The following is a 17249-nucleotide window of genomic DNA, read 5'->3' on the forward strand; positions in this document are numbered from 1 at the left end:
TAGGCCCAGTCCATGCCAAGCTCTACTCCCTACCTCTGCAGCCCAGAACAAGGTCAGAGTGGTGCTTAGAAAAGAGCCAGACAACTATAAATTGCCTCTAATCTTGGCTTGCTCTCTCCCTGGCTTTTCCTCTCACTCTCCCACTGCGTCACCAATCGGCCATTTATCTTTCTATCTTGATGTCTCCTGGATTGATTTCTCTTGCCCACCTTGTCCAATTAGGACATTACTTGGCAGTTCAGGTTGGGATCCAAGGGGAAAAATTCCAGCCAGGCAGCCCCTGGAGCGAAAGGGGGGAGGGGGAGTGGTGGTCCACAGGCAATGCCTTCCCTCCCCTGTGTATGCTCCCTGATTGCACATAGGCCCTCCACTTCCAGAAGTTTCATGGAATGGTGCTCCCATCATGGCTTACATTTTCTGACACATCTCCTGCAGCATTTTCCGGGCCTCGGGGCAAGGATCGGTACATTGCAAGTTTTCGGTATTGGGTAGGTTAATTGGAGGCTTAAACGAAATGGAAGAGAAATGCCAGATTTCTCCCAAGTTGGATGCCCAGTGAGAGTCACCTATGGATGTGGAGGGAGGAAAGAAAAAAGATTTTCAAGGCAACAGAATCGAGCACTTACTATGTTCCAAGCCCTGTAATGAGCATTGGGGTGGATAGCACATAATCAGGTCGGGCACAGTCCCTGTCCCATGTGGAGCTCGCAGTCCAAGTAGGAGGGAGAACAGGCACTGAATCTCCACTTTACAGATGAGAAAACTGAGGCACAGAGAAGTTAAAAGACCTGCCCCGAGGTCACCCAGCAGGCAAGTGAAGGAGCCTGGAATAGAAGAACCCAGGTCCTCTGACTCCCAGGCCCATGCTCTTTCCACTGGGCCACAGTGGCATCTCCTACTGTCGCGCGGCAAATCACTTGGCCCTTCAGAGTCTAGGTTTCCTCCTCTGCCACAGGAAAGTGATCTTCCTTGCTGGAGTCACATGAAACACTGAGGCGATGAATTGGGTGTCAGGTTAATAATTGTGCTCTGAGATCCTGGCCCTAAGAGATGCAATATCATCAATCGTATTTATTGAGTGCTTACTGTGTGCAGAGCACTGTACTAAGCGCTTGATATATCAATATCAATATCAATATCTCACATCATTACAGTACCCATCTTATCAGCATATCTTCTGTCCTACATAGGGTGATAGTTTCAGGGAGTTATAAAGTGGGTAAGACTAAATTCTCAATGGGGATTTTGTTTACCAACTGATGATTTCTTCTTCTTTCCCTTCGAGGAGAGGGTAACGCTCAAGCAGGTTGAAGAGGTCTGATAGATAAGGTGAGATGGGCCATGAGGTGAAGAGAGGATACTAAAATGGGACCCTGCAACGAGTGAGAAATTAAATGACAGATTTGTTGTTCCCATGAACAAAAACAGCACAAACACCATTGGTAAAGAATTTTCCTGAAACATATAGCTCTCAATTGCCTCCCACCTCTCAAATCTCCTCCTGGGGAGTTAAAGCCTCAGATTTGTCACGACAATGCACCCTCTTGGTCATCATTTTCTACTGTCCACACCCTGGTATTCCTACTCCTGGGTCAGTTCAGATTAATGGTTCAACTCAAAGGTACTCCCCAGGGCCCCCCAAAGCCATAATTCTTGTTATGGTTACTCTTACTATGGTACTTCTTACTCTGTGCCACACATTGTTCTAAGCTCTGGGGTAGATACAAGTTAGGACACAGTCCCGTCCCATACGGGGCTCACAGTCTCGCAAGGTGGAAGAACAGGTACTTAATCCCTATTTTACAGATGAGAAAACTGAGGCATAGTGAAGTCAAGTGAATTGCCCAAGGTCGCACAGCAGAGAAGTGGCAGAGCTGGGATGAGAACCCAGGTCTTCTGGGTCCCAGGGCCATGCTCTTTTCACTAGGCTTCGCTACTTCTCACCTTCCCGTCAGTTGCATGGGAAAATGACCTGGTTAACAGCAGTGTCTGCCAGTCCGGCATGTCCAGGACAGGCTCCTGTTTCCTCTATGGTACATTGCCAGCAAACCCAAGTAAACTTCACCCGACACCCAGATTCAGCTGGGGCTGGAGGAAGTGGCCCTTGATACAACTCTGCTCCAAGCTATCTTCCCCTCTCTATGAACTCTGTGGGAAATGATATGGCAGCAAGGGGTTGTTGTTGACTAATGGCAGCCTTGGCTTAGGGCTTTCAACCGGCCCGAGTAACCCAGATAACTCTTAAGGTTTGCACGTTGAATGAGCCCCACTGTCTTCGCAGAATTAGCTGGGGTAGGTAAGTCTTGGTGACCAGCTCTTGAGCAGGAGAGAAGGAACACTCTCCTGGCTCTATAGCCATAGTCATCGTCGTCATCAACGGTACTTTCTGAATGCTTTCTGTGTGCACTTTACTGGGTATTTGGGAGCATCCAGAAGAAATAAAAGATGCAGTCCCTTTCCTCAAGGAGCTTACCATCTAATGGGGAACACTAAACAGCAGTAAATAGAGTTAACAAACCCTCTTTTACCAGGGATTCATTCCTCTCCCCCCCTTGATCCTTGTGTCCGCTTCTTCTACCTCACATCCTCAAAGGGGTGGGGGGACAGAACCCTCCACCCTTTCACAGCCAACCATAGCTCCCCATACCCTAAGGGGATCGCTCAACCTTTTCCCTTATCCCAAATAGAGCATAAGGCACTGGGGGAAAGTGTGCAGGGTTTAGGGCTGGAGAGGTGGAATTAGCCAAACTTCAGTTCGTGTGTCAGAACACATACACCAACCTCAGTTTGAGGGAGACCAAGAAGAATGGATTTCAGCCCTAAAAAGGCTGCAGCTCTTAATTCCCCATGTTCTATGATTGTGATTTCTTGCCACACCTTTTTTTCTGACTGTAGACAACCTGTGTTCCTCTGTCTTCTTCCTCAAATTCAGGATTTGAGTCGCCTGAATAAATCGTCTGGTAATATCCTTGGCACTAGGACCTGATAAATAAACATCCAAGAACAAAACATGTTTTCTCCGGACCAAATGCTGATGCTGGAAGTGGGGTTGGGCTGGGACTAGGCTCGGTGGGGAAGGGGAGCCACTCTGAGAGGATACTTCCTCCCCCATGAGGTCTTGAGGGAAGGGCCACCAGCTCAGAGAAAGGACAGCAGGGTGCTCTGCACCCCCAGACCTCCCCTGTGTGGATGTGAGGAGAAAGAGTTTCCAAGGTCGGGCAGAATCCAACTGGCTGATGCGACCCAGATAACTCTTAAAGCTCATTCGTCCACGAACCACAGCACCATGGCAGAATGGACTGGGGTAGGTAGGGCTTGGCGATACAGAGGGCAAACCCAGAGTAACATGGAGTCTCCTCTTCTCCCTGAGCTCCAGGGGCCCCTGGGAACTCCTGTTAGCCCCCAACCACAGCTTGAGAGACTAGAAGGAGGGGGAGAGAAGCCGAGCTCCTGCCACGACTGGTTTTCAGCAGAGAGGGTTGATAAAGCCCAGAGCCCACTAGAGCTTAAAGACTAGGGCCTACAATACTCCTTCAGCTGCTCTAAACCATAACTCAAGCTATAATGCTCACCCTGACTCCAGCATCTCCCTGGGCATTTGGGGTCAGGTGGTCTCTGGTCAGGTGGTCATTAATCCAGTTTCAAACAGACAGGTCTGTCCCTTGTCCAGTATGGATTTGACTGGGGAGGTTTTATGTCCATTCTTTTTCATTTTCAGCTCCCACCCTTCCTCGGCCACAGTTCCCACTGCAGAGTTCTGGGGTTTGGGCAAAGCATACAAGTTCACCTGGACCCAAGAGGAGGGCACAAAGGCTCCAGACAAATTGAATACCCTGGAGAAGTGGTCTAGGTTTGGGTCAGTTCCGGCCAAATCAGGCAGACTTCCACAGAGATGGCGGCCACATGGCATGGTGACATCACTCGGCGTGCTGGCGTAACGTGTGCCAGGTCACTCGAATCTCGTCATCTGGTGTTATGGAGTACCACTGTTGGCCGCCCTAGTCTCTGGGCATGTGGCCAACCGGGGACATAGCGCCATCTGTGTGTTTCCTTGCCATCGATAATGTTGCCTGACTTTAGATTCTGCCCAACACAAAATGGTCCCTTAGTTTAGAGTGTCAATGACACTGATCACGGAACTGAGAATGGGTAGTTTGGGGAGGTATGTGTCAGATATAGTAAGATAGAAATGATCATCTCAGCCCTGTACTTCCCAAGCCCTTAGTACAGTGCTCTGCACACAGTAAGTGCTCAATAAATACGATTGAATGAATGAATGAAAAACAGGGAAAGGAGAAAACTGTGTCTCCCACAGAACAGGCACACTGTAGCTCTTTGCTTGGTAGCTGGTTGCACCTGACCCTTACCAACCACCACCAAAAGTGGCCTTCTGATTCACTCTCTACCCCACCCATCCAATCACTTAAAAATTAGTTCTGCTCCCAAACTGCCTTTCTAAAATGGAGTATTAAGCAATAAAAATACCGTGAAGTTTGGCACCAGCAGCCAGAAAGTAGAGGGGAGGGGAGCCTGTGTATTAGAATAAAAATAATTAATAATAATCATGGTACCCATTAAGTGCTTACTATGTGTCAAGCACTGTACTAAGCACTGGGATAAATTCAAGATAGTCAGGATGGATACGGTCCCTGTCCCGCATGAGATTCACAGTCTTTGAGGAAGGATTTAATCCCCATTTTACAGATGAGAAGACTGAGGCCCAGACCGAGGCCCAGTTAAGTGACTTCCCCATGGTCATACAGCAGACAAGTGGCTGAATCAGGATTAGAGCCCAGGTCCTCTGACTCCCAGGCTTGTGCTCTTTCCATGAGGTCTTGCTGCTTCTCAAGAAGATTGTGCCTAAAAGGCTGTGAGCCTCATCATCACCACCAATGATATCTATTGAGTGCTTACTGTGTGCAGAGCACTGTACTAAGTGCTTGGAAGAATACAATATAACAGAGTTGGAAGACCCATTCTCTGTCCACAGTGAGCTTACAGAATCACAGGATGGTGGAAGCAAACTACTGGGACAATTTCAGGGTGCACTAACATGGAACCCCAAGACGTCCCTAGAACCGCTGCAAGAACCTGTGGACACTAAATCTCTGGCATTAGAACTGATCATCCACACTCAAAGGGTGACCTGCCTGTTACACAACCTGACTGGAGTCATCAACTCATCTCCTAATGCTGCTCTGAACAAGGGTGGAAATAGGGGCAAATTGCAAAAAGAGGGTCAGAGTAAGAGGAGGAAATGAAAGGGAAATTAATCCATCAAAGGAGGTTGCTTCAAGACTATTGCATTACCACCCAGGTTGGGTCCCACGGACAATCCTTACCGGCTGCAGGCTCAACCAAGGCCTTCAGTTTCAACGTGAGGAGTTCAGTCAGCAAATTGATAGCTCCCTGCTGGAATTTAAAGAGGAGCTCTTGATTTTCGGAGTAGGGGGCAGAATTGGTAGGACTGGATGCTGAACTCACGGTTTCCACTTTTTTGGTTAGGCCAACCGAAGAAAGCGAGGGTGAGTACTGTAAGGCAGGTCCCAGACTGATGACTGGAATGAAGGAGTTAGAAGGTGGGGTTCTAGGAGGCAGCATACTGAGTTCCTCCCATGTAAACTCAAAGACATTTTTGATGCCCTGCGGCACACGCTTGCCAAGTCTTCGGCACATTGCCAGTAGGCAGGAGAGCTCTGCCAGCAGTTTGGGCGCCATTGCTTTGTATTGCTCATACAACTCGGGGTTATTCACACTGCAAGTCAAGTTTGATGATTCCAGCTTTGATAGGCGCACCTTGGAAAAGAGAGGGCCAAGAATAAGGGAAAGTTCAAAGAGCTAAATTTTTCAAAGGTACTTTTAGTGATCCCCTCTCGGGGGTCACACCTGGAGAGTTCCCAGTACTCTACCAGTCTCGACTGTGGGAGGGAGAGACAAACAGAGGCATATCCATTCCATTACTAGCTTGGGCAGTGGCTAGCGAGTGGAGGGCAATCTGCTACAAGTCAAAGCTCCCCTGTGCTGGGCAGCAGCGTCATGGGAGAGAGTCGAGGGCGGACACTCAAGTCGATTGCATGGAAGGAGGCAATAGTGAACCACTTCCATATTTTTACCAAGAATACTCTATGGATACACTACCAGAATGATTGCAGATGGAGGTGAAGCATTCTGGGAGAGATGTGTCCTTAGCATCGTTAGGGGTCAGAGATGGCTTAACAGCCCAAGACAACACTTAATGAACTTTCTTATACCACCTCTAAGCAGGTCATTGGACCTTCATTCATGCATTCATTCAATCGTATTTATTGAGCACTTACTGTGTGCAGAGCCCTGTACTAAGCACTTGGGAAGTACAAGTTGGCATCATATAGAGACGGTCCCTACCCAACAAAGGGCTCACAGTTTAGAAGGGGGAGACAGGCAACAAAACATGTAGGTATTAGTTTTCAATAAAATTGATCATTAAAACATAAAAGGTACATAGAAAAAATCTGTAGGTAGAAATAGATATGATTTGTAAGTTGGTTTTTGTTTGCATTTTTAGGGAGGGTTTCTGGATGAGTCCTCCAGATGACTCCTCTTGACGTACTATTATTAACAGCCTTGCAGTTGACACAGCGGAAAGAACATGGCTCTCTGAATTAGAAGGCCTAGGTTGTAGTCTTCCCTTAGCTGTAATTTATTTTAATGTCTGTCTCCCCCACTTGACTGCAAGCTTCCTGAGGGCAGGGATCTTGTCTACCAAGTCTTTTGTGTTATGCTCTCCCAGGTGCTTAGTACAGTGCTCTGCACACAGTAAGCACTCAATAACTTGCTTCTCAACTTGGCTGAGAAGCAGCGTGGCTCAGTGGAAAGAGCCCGGGCTTGGGAGCCAGAGGTCATGGGTTCTAATCCTGACTCCGCCACTTGTAAAATGGGGATGAAGACTGTGAGCCCCACAAGGGACAACCTGATCACCTTGTATTTCCCCGCCCCCAGCGCTTAGAACAGTGCTTTGCGCTTAACAAATGCCATCATTATTATTAGTATTATGTAGACAGGTGTCAATAAATAGAATTATAGCTATATGCACATCATTAATAGAGTAGTAAATATGTACAAGTAACATACAGTAATAAATAAGTACAAATATATACAAGTGCTGAGGGGAGGGGAAGGAGGTAGGGCGGCGGGGGGCAATGGGGAGGAGGAGAGGAAAAAGGAGGCTCAGTCTGGGAAGGCCTTTGGAGGAGATGAGCTCTCAGTAGGGTTTTGAAGGGACTGAAGACTTCAGCATTCTGGAGGGACTGTCTACTGCAATGGTATTTATGGAGTGTTTACTGTGTGCAGAGCACTGTACCCGCCCACAAGGAGTTTACAGTCTAGAAGAGGGGGTGGCCAACTTTAAAATAAATTACAGATGGCTATGTACATGAGTGCGGTAGGGTGAAAACCCAAGTCTCCCTACTTCAAGGCCATGTTCTTTTCAGTAGGTCTTGCTGCTCTATCATTCTCAATGAGTGGAAGGGTATGAAGTACATCATCGAATTGTTCTGGCATCTCTAATATTCCTTCTTTGTGATGAGGGTGGAGCAATCTCTACTTTTCAGTGATAACGTGGTAGTGTGTGGGGGTCTACATATATATACTCTTCAGGGATGCATAGACATCTTTGCCTTGATTTCTGACACCTTTGGCATTCTACCACTTATCACCCATCCTTCTTATATAAGCTCATTGTGGGCAGGGAATTTGTCTGTTTATTGCTATGTTGCACTCTCCCAAGCACTTAGTACAGTGTTTTGCACACAGTAACCACTCAGTGACTGAATGAATGAACTGGTTCTCTGTTTCCCGACAAGCATGGAGAAACATCCTTTGTGTCACGGTTGCAAGGATCTGGAAGGTACTGATACATTGCTTAAGGCTGAAAGGAAAACCAGATAGGTTGCTTGTCTTCAGTAAGGCAGCCCCTATGTTAACCTGGATAAAATTCTTAAAGATCTCACAAATGAGAGCATTCTTCATGGGGTTCTTGTCTCACCATTAAAAATGAGAAAGTTCTTTATTATGCTTTCCAGCTGCCATTTAAGTTCTCACTTTACACAACCCACAGTAGAGATGGGATACCAAGTGGCAAGTGTCTTTTTAGTGACAAACCTTAACCCTTTTCAAAATCTGAGGGTGAAATCTCCCCTTAAATTTCTTCTTCCCTGGGTTAAATAATCCCTATTCCTTCAGCCTTTTCTCATAGATTCCATTTTCTAGACTTAAATTCTCTTTTGTTGCTCTCATGGTTCTTGCCCAGTTCTCTACTGCTCTCCAGTTTTATCTGAAGCAACCTCCCAAACAGAGGACACCTCGCTCTGGAAGCCCGTTCTGAAGCATGAGTATCCTCATCACTACCATTCCTTACTGCCTTAAGGATTTGGGTTTTTAAAAAAATTGGTATTTGCTAAGTGCTTACTATGTGTCAAACCTAAGACCTAAGCTCTCAGGTTCCTTTCCTGCATGGGGTTCACAGTCTAAATCAGAGGGGGAACGGGTATTTAATCCCCATTTTACAGTTGAGGAAACTGAGGCCTAGAAGTTAAGTGACTTGCCCAAGTTCACACAGCAAGCAATTGGCAGAGCGGGGATTAGAAGCCAGGACCTCTGACTTCCAGACCCGTACTCTTTCCACTAGGCCGTGCTGCTTCATGTCGCGTAGGAATCTCTCATTTTAAAAAGGATAAGTTGCTTGGAGGAAGGGAGGGAGGTTTCAGATTTCCTGGACCTGTGCAGATAGCTTGAGGAATCTGACCTTGGCTGCATACAGGACTTGCTCCTCTTCGCATGACTCAGTAGATGCCCAAAAAGAGAAAAAGAAAAACACTAATCAGCATCAAGTGGAACTGTGTGTAGTTGGAGTGAACCTAGTAGAAAGGAGTGAAATCAGTCTTGTTACTAGCTAGAGGATGAAAGGTTTTTTGGGTTTTTTTAACATTTTTCAGACCAAATTGGCAAGTACGTAAGTACTAAAGGTCAAAAGAAACAGAAATTGAATCTGGTCTGATAGAAATAGACATATCCATTTGGTGGATCATTTACTCAGTTCAGGGTTCAAAGGAAAGTCTCTAAAAAGGTACTCCCCAAATGCTATACTAGTCAGGTATGTGAAGTGTCACTATTTACATAGGTGACTGCACTGTAGGGGCAAGCAGGGTAGGAAGGTATAGAGATGATTGACCAAGAAATGAAGACCCCCCCCACCCTGAGGGTCATTCTGTTGTGGGTTGGTTATCCACTTGCCGAAGGCCAGTTCAGGCTCCCATCAAACCTTGGGTGTGGGATGGTGGTCAGTACTGGATGGGACCCCACCAGTTAGATTGATTTTTGGCTGCTGTTTCCTGAGTTTTCAGGCCTCTGTTTCACAGACTCAGGGACCCAGTTCAATTCAGGACCCACCTCCCTTCTCCCCGAAATGCTTCTCTGGGTCTGCAAAATGGCAGACCTAGCCTCCAGGGTGGGGATTGGGGTGGCGGGGGAGGGGGGTAGGACCCAGCTGGTCACCCCAAGGTCCTTCGGTCAGTTCCAAGAGAATCCTGGGTCAGATTAGTCCCATCACAAACCAAGGGGGTTCAGGCAGAACCAGATCTTCCGTAGGACTGTAGAGATGCTAAACAGTAGGGCAGTGATGTTCGGTTTGTCTCCCTGTGACACTGCTAAGCATTCATCAAAATGCATCCTTTTAAACGCTGAAACTCAGAGGTTGGGAGGTCAGGTCACTTCACTAGTCGAGGCAGCAGTGGTGGGCCATGGGGTGGGGTAGGCTGAACGGGATAGTGGGAGACAGATGTAAAAAGAGGATGGAGGTCACAGAAAGCAGAATCTGCCCCATCTCTCCCCTCCACCAGTGTCTTTGGGATGTTAATGTTCCAATAGGAGGGGCCTGTTGCCACATGACATTCACCTGCCCCTGCTGGTCAACTGTCATTAATAGGGCCAGACTTAGCACTTCCTTTAGGGGCTTCCTGTCAGGGGCTTCTTGAAAAGAAATCAACAAAAGACAGTCAAGCGTGTTTGTTACTGTGGCTGCAAATCCTAAAAGTTACTTTGGAGATAGGGGGTGGAAACCCTCTAGGGAAACTATAGGTTCAAAATTGGAATTAGGTTAAGCATCCTAGGATTACCTCGTAGCTTTCGGGCTCTGGATCTTCTTTCTCTTCTAGATCTATGGATGCTTCCTCGCTCAACATTTTCTGAGTTTTAGCCTGTCTTCTTTAGGGTGGAACTTCTAAAACCGCGAGTGTGTGTTGTAACTGAATGGAAATACATTTTTTTTTAAATTCAACAAAATGATCATCTAAATAGAATACAAAAGGTCAGGGTCCCCCAAACCAGGGATTTTGGGTAGCTCCTTCCCCGGCCCCAACCTCAGATAGTCGGTCAGTAACGAAAGCAGAAAAAGAGACCCTACTGAGACTCCAGACTCAGGTCTGGCCAAATCGGGGTTCTAACTAATCAGGATTTTGTCATTTGTCTGCAGCGTGGCTCAGTGGAAAGAGCACGGGCTTTGGAGTCAGAGGTCATGGGTTCGAATCCTGGCTCCACCATATGTCTGCTGTGTGACCTTGGGCAAGTCACTTAACTTCTTGGAGCTTCAGTTACCTTATCTGTAAAATGGGGATGATGACTATAAGCCCCACGCGGGACAACCTGATCACCTTGTATCCCCCCAGTGCTTAGAACAGTGCTTTGCACATAGTAAGCGCTTAACAAATGCCATCATTATTATTATTATTATTATTAGGCAACTTCTCTGAGCCTGTTTCCTCCTCCATAAAATGGGGATACAATACCTGCTCTCCCTCCCCTTTAGACGCAAGCCTCATGGGGCTATGATTCATGCATTCATTCATTCAATCATATTTATTGAGAGCTTACTGTGTGCAAAGCACTGTACGAAGCGCTAGGGAAGTACAAATCAGCAACATATAGAGACGGTCCCTACCCAACAATGGGCTCACAGTCTAGAAGGATCTGATTGTATTTATCTATCCTAGAGTTTAGCACGGTGCTTGGCACACAGACAGCACTTAACAAATACGATAATTATTATAAGCAGGGAAGAGGAGTTTGAGGAGGATATGACCAGGAAAAAGGAGAGGGAGGCATTTGTTGAGGTGGGTGGGACAATGCAAATTACAGAGCTGAATATAATTTTTGTGCTTAATGGTGTTTGTGATTTATAAGACTACCTTAGAGTGCAGTACAGTCCCCTCTCACTGAAGATCAGGACTTTATTCCAGTTTGTGAAGTTACAGCATAAACACAACTTCCTTCCTTCCTTAACTAGAAACACAACCAGGCACCTCCCATAAAGTACAGGTTCAATTGCAGTCACTGATCAATTCAGGAAAGCCAGAAGACTTTAAAGCTTAAGTCAGTGACCAGAGATGAAACACCATGGGATATACTCCAAAGGGAAACTGGTCTAAACAGGAAAATTTTTTTAAATCAATCAATGGCATTTATTGAGTGCTTAATGTGTGCAGAGCACTGTACTAAGCATTTGGGAGAGAACAATACAACAGTTGGTGAACACAATCTCTGCTCACAAGGAACTTAGTACAGTGCTCTGCACACATTAAGCACTCAATAAATGCCATTGAATGAACAAAGAAACCAACTTACAGACTAGAGGGGAAGACAGAAATTAAAATAAATCACAGATGGCTAAGTACTAAGGGCTGTTGGGCAAACATTGAAGTGCTTTAAAAACCAGTCAAGGAAGAGTTCAGCATTTTGACAGAATATGATAGTCATTTAAAGGCTACAGCGGGGAAGGAGTCTGCTGAGATTTAAAGCAAACTTTGGTTAAACCATTTTACTGTAGAGAATAACTGCAGCGATGCTACAGTTACATACACTGTAACCCAGCACATGGCCCAAATCTGCCTTGAGGTCAAAGATTCAGCTCTTTTTCTGTGCCGTCCATGTAGATCAGAAATATATTCCGAGTTACTCTACAGTACTCTACTGCGGGAAAAGGACTCGGGGCCAGTAGGATACATGGCTGAATACATTTTTATGTTTGGATTCACAAATGCAATCTGGTTTCAGAAGTAGAAGGTCCATTAGCTAATTTCCCTGATCTGATGGGTTATCCATTTGAAACGTATTTCAGATTTCAAAAACCAACAAACATTAGGTGTCGAATAGTCACTTGAAAGCCTATGTGAATTCCACTTTGTAAATATTTCATTCCAATTTGCATTGCACTAGGAAATTCTTAGATAGTAAATGATCACCCATCATCACTTACCTTTGTCATCACACTTCTCATCTAGAATGCTGTTTTATATTTTACCAAGACAATGAAAGCACAAGTTTAGGTAAAACCTGCTCTATGCTGGAGTAATTGAAAATGACCAGTACACACTACCATTCTGAATTCTAAATTCCATTTTACCACACGTCATAATTGGATTAGACTGTCATTGGCCAATGGAAAGAGACTAGTAGAAAATACCCATGCTTAGCATTAGCATATTTATGGACAAATTTCACTTGCTAATTTTAAACTTAGTGCCTTGAAAATTTTGTGGAAGATATAACAAGAAATGTATTATTCCTCTCAGCGTCTTTTAAATTATAAAGTCATGGATTTATCCAATCCAAATCTGGTGAAGGGGATTCACCGCAAAACTAAGACAAATAATGCACGGCCATTGTTTTTTACTAGAACCTCTTCACTGCAAAGATTCACTCACTAGGCCAGAGAGGCCATTGTTACTACTGTTCTTACATCTCCCATGAGTAACAGACATTTAGGGAGATTCAGAGTGTTTAATCCTTTCAGGAAAAAGTAAGTTCTCCTGTTGATGATGGCTCTCCAATTGAGACTAATGGATGAACCTGTCCTGAGAATTTGGGATCAAGAACCTGAGTGGAGAAACTGATTCCAATGCTAATGATAGAGTGTCATTTGCACTGTCATCCCTGCCAGTCAGTGCAGCTCACTGTGAAGCGCTCACCAAGGCTGTTTTTAGGGCCTGGATGCATAGTGCCAATGAGAAGCAGCATGGCCTGGGATCTGGAAGGACCTAGGTTCTAATTCCAGGGTCTGCCTCTTGTCAACAGTTGCCAAGAATTGCCTCTTGGGCAAGTCACTTCACTTCCCCTTGCCTCAGTTACCTCATCTGTAAAATGGGGATTAAGACTGTGAGCCCCATGTGGGACATGAACTGTGTCCAACTTGATGATCTTATCTACTCCAGAGCATAGTACAGTGTCTAGCATGTAGCAAGCTCTTAAATACCATAAAAAAAAACACGTTGCACTGTGGTGCCATGACCTGAAAGGTGGCTGCCTTGGAAGCCATTGTGGGTTTTGCCACTCACATTGACTGCTATTTTTCAGGATACCTGCTGGACTTGCCTAGCTGATTCTTCAGTCAAAGACCTTCGCCACTGATGGTATAGCCCCAATAAGCAGAACTGGAGACTCAAACCCAGCTCTCCTAATTCCCAGAGCAGTGCACTTTCCACTGGATTCATAAGAGGACAAGCCCTTTTGCTACTAACAGAGGCAGCTTGATTTCAAGCCTTAAATAATGGTGTGACCCAGCTGAAAACTAGTAATCACTTGGCACCGAATAGACCTGCATGATGCATTGCAAGGAGAGGAGTAACTGTTTTCAAGCTGAAGCTACATAAGGATCGTGAGACAAATCAATCAATGGTGTTTGCTAAGCACTTACTGTATGCAGAGCACTGTACCAAGCGCTTGGGAAAGTACATTAGAAAAGAAAATCCCTGCCCATGAGGAATTTAAATCTACAGGGGGAGACAGCTGCAAGAAACAGTAGAGTATAAGGACATATACTTAAGTACTGTGGGCTGGGCTATCAAAATGCTTAGAGTGTAAACAGCCAAGTACACAGGTAACGTAGAGGAAAGGGTAGGTAGGGGAAATAAGGATTTTGTCATGGAAGGCTCTTGGAGATGTGATTTTAGGAGGGTTTTGAAGGTAGGGAGAGAGATGGCTTGTCAGATACGGAGCAGGAGGGAGATCCAGGTCAGAGAGAGAATGTGGACAAGGGGGCGATGGTGAGATAGATGAGATCGAGGTACACGTACACCCATAGGTAAATTTTACAATCAACAGTGTCTCCTTCAAGTACAGTGGACAACTGTATAAGCATGCATATATATAAAATACACTTGAAAGGAAAAAATGTTACATAAATGCAAATGTATGCATAATCTGACAACAAAAGTACGTAATCATAAGAGCTTCAAGTGCTTGGATGGACAATGTAAAAACTCTAATGCCATCTGCTGGACATTGATATTAAGACAAAATTTACACATGAGCAAAGCACTAACAATCTCCCTTTGTAAATGACTGATAAGCCTAAACCCAAATATGAAGATTTGGGGACCAAAACCCGCTCCAAGGAATTGATTAAAGTACAGTGCCACTTGAACTCTCTCATCCCTGTCTGTCACTTTCCAGAGAGGGGAATGAGCAAGTAAGCAAGTAGAGCTGAAACACACTGAGATGGGCCTACCAGATTTTTTTGTTGTTTTTAACTTACAAAAGCCATTTATGTCCAAAGTGACTGCAGGATGGGACCAAAGTAGAACCTTTTGTTTTGTTTTCAATCATTGGTATTTATTGAGCAATTACTACATGTAGAAATACTCAGTGCTTGGAAGAGTACAACAGAGTTGGTATAAATGATTTCTACTCTCGAGTATTCGCTCTCTACTTTCTCTCACCATTTTCAATCCTCTTCCTGATGATGCCCGGCATTTACTTGGGCTATTTAGCTATTGTCGCACATTGGACCAATTACTTTAAGGAACAGTAAACAATAACTATTGTATTGTACTTTCCCAAGTGCTTAGTACAGTGCTCTGTGCACAATTATAATAATTGAAGTATTCGTGAAGCACTTACTATACATGCTAGGCACTCTAAGTGCTGGGATAGATATGAGATAGAGTTGAACACAGTCCCTATGCCAACATAGGACTCACAATTTTAATCCCCATTTTACAGATGAGGTAAATGAGGGCCAGTGAAGTGACTTGCCCAGGGTCACACTGGAGACAAGTGATGGAGCTGGAATTAGAACCCTGGACCTCTGATTCCAGCGCATAGAACAGTGCTTGGCACATAGTAAGTGCTTAACGAATACCATCATTATTATTATTATTCCCAGGCCCATGCTTTTTCCAGTAGGCCATGCTGCTTCTTAAGTGCTAAATACTACTGACTGACTCCAACATCTCTTTCCTACATTGAAAATAATACAGCTGAAACCATCATCATGTAGATTTGGATTTTAATAGCTGATGCTGTGCAAAGCATTACAGTACAGCAGGCAGTTGGGGTTTTTATGGTATTTAAGAGCTTACTATGTGTCAAACACTGTTCTAAGTGCTAGGGTAGGGTCAAGTTAATCAGGTTGAACATAGTCCCTGCCCCGCACTGGGCTCACAGCCTACAGTGGAATTGCATTGAGAGTTGCTCTAGTTTTGACCACTCTGTCAGCCAGCTACTTTTTGGGACTCCTACCTACTGGGTCACCTCTCAAGGTCACACTTGGAGAGTTTCCAGTACTCTACCAGTCTTGACTGGAGGGAGACTCAAGCAGAGGCCTACCCATTCCATTCCTAGCTTGGCCAGTGGCTAGCGAGTGGAAGGCAATCTGCCACAAGTCAAAACTCACCCGTGCTGGGGAGCAGTGGCAAGGGATAGAGTTGAGGTCAGAGACTCATGTTTACTGCGCAGGAGGCACGCTTCCGTATTTTGTCCAAGAATACTCTATGTTCTAAGCTACCGGAACAATTGCAGATGGAGAGTGGGGCGCTCTGGGAGAGACACGTCCGTGGTGTCGCTTTGGATCGGAAACGACTCGACGGCATATGACAAGACCTATTGGGTCTCTCCACCTAGCCAAGCAACCCAGGTGGTTCTTCAGTTAGAAACCATAGCCACTGATGGCATAGCTCCAATTGGCATTCCTCTCCTTGCAGAGCTGGAACTAGGACCCAATTAACTTGATTAATGTGTCTCCCTTCTAGACTGTAAGCTCGTTATGGGCAGGGAATGCATCTGCTAATTTTGTTGTACTCTCCCAAGCACTTACTACAGTGCCCTGCACATAGAAAGTGCTCAATAAATACCACTGATTGATCAAGTCCCAGGGCCATGCTCTTTCCACTGACCAACAACAGGACAACACCCATTAAGTACCTTATTCACACACACTTTCATAAGTGATCTCACCCAGAAACTTTAGCAGTTGTGGCCAGGGTTCTGACCTGGGAACACCGGCTTTTTTGGCCTCCTAAGGCTGCAGGCTAACACCCAAGGACTGTGGTGCTAAGTGTAGTAAGGTAAATAGAGAAGGAGCAATCTTACTGAGTACTTACTGTGTGCAGAGCACTGAAGCACACGCTTGGGCTGCACAATACTAATAAAGTTGGTAGACACAATCCCTGCCCTTTCCTCCTCTCTCCCCTTTTACTTACACCTTCCCTGTTTTTTCCTGATGTAGTAATAATTATAATAATGATATTTGTTGTATGTGCCAAGGACCAGGGTAGATACAAGATAATCAGGCTGGACAGTCCCCACCCAACATGGGGCTCCCCTAAGAGGAAGAACAGGTATTAAATTCCCACTTGACTTCTCTGCGCCTCAGTGTCCTCTCTGTAAAGTGACCTGCCCAAGTTCACACAGCAGCTACGTGGCTGTACCGCCTTCCTGAACTGAAACATGTATCCCCTCCCGCCTTCTTCCCTCTCCCTATCCTTCCCAATTCTCAGTTGAACAGGAGATTCCTTGCCTCTGTGCCCCTACTCTGCCTCATCCCCTAAGGAGTCTTGAGAGGAACGTCAATTATTTATCATAGGATAACAGTCTTAATCTTTGCCCATCAATGTGTTTGGGGCTAGTGCCCCGGGTGTAACAAATGCCTGCTTCCCACTTTATCGCTTCGGTCCCCACAGTGACAAGGTTTGTGAGTGAAGGTGAAGCAGGGAGAGGGAAAAACCCAAGGTTTAAGGCGAAGGCACAATGGTGAATGGCCCTGTCAAAACTTGGAATTCTAATTTTCTGCACTTTAAAGGGTTCCCTAAGGTAATCCGGATTTACTGATCTTCTCTGGTTTGAAACTATACCACCAGACTCAGTGTTTTTCTGGATACTGACCTGTATTTACCATAGAAACAGTGTGGATCAGTGGAAAGAGCATGGGTTTTGGAGTCAGA

At 45.4% G+C, this 17249-nt stretch overlaps 1 protein-coding gene and 2 non-coding genes across 3 annotated transcripts in view; 2 read left to right on the forward strand and 1 right to left on the reverse strand.

The window, feature by feature from the left end:
• Nucleotides 1-12354, reverse strand: part of CX1H3orf20 (chromosome X1 C3orf20 homolog) — a 108577-nt gene extending 96223 nt beyond the window's left edge. Inside the window, exons 1-7 of the mRNA XM_038740191.1 lie at nucleotides 12287-12354; nucleotides 10152-10280; nucleotides 8783-8818; nucleotides 5343-5796; nucleotides 2878-2982; nucleotides 1254-1373; nucleotides 413-566 (exon numbers count right to left, since the gene is read on the reverse strand). Of these exons, the coding sequence (XP_038596119.1) occupies nucleotides 413-566; nucleotides 1254-1373; nucleotides 2878-2982; nucleotides 5343-5796; nucleotides 8783-8818; nucleotides 10152-10217 (935 nt within the window). The 5' untranslated portion in view covers nucleotides 10218-10280; nucleotides 12287-12354. The remainder of the gene's footprint in view (nucleotides 1-412; nucleotides 567-1253; nucleotides 1374-2877; nucleotides 2983-5342; nucleotides 5797-8782; nucleotides 8819-10151; nucleotides 10281-12286) is intronic.
• Nucleotides 5868-6006, forward strand: LOC119920110. Its single transcript, XR_005447875.1, has one exon. It is a non-coding gene; the product is annotated as a small nucleolar RNA SNORA7 (small nucleolar RNA).
• A 3204-nt stretch (nucleotides 12355-15558) lies between the features above and the next one.
• LOC119920458 lies at nucleotides 15559-15693 on the forward strand. Its single transcript, XR_005448203.1, has one exon. It is a non-coding gene; the product is annotated as a small nucleolar RNA SNORA7 (small nucleolar RNA).
• The last annotated feature ends 1556 nt before the right edge of the window (nucleotides 15694-17249 follow it).

Source organism: Tachyglossus aculeatus, chromosome X1 (genome assembly GCF_015852505.1).
Source record: "Tachyglossus aculeatus isolate mTacAcu1 chromosome X1, mTacAcu1.pri, whole genome shotgun sequence".
Lineage (NCBI taxonomy): Eukaryota > Metazoa > Chordata > Mammalia > Monotremata > Tachyglossidae > Tachyglossus > Tachyglossus aculeatus.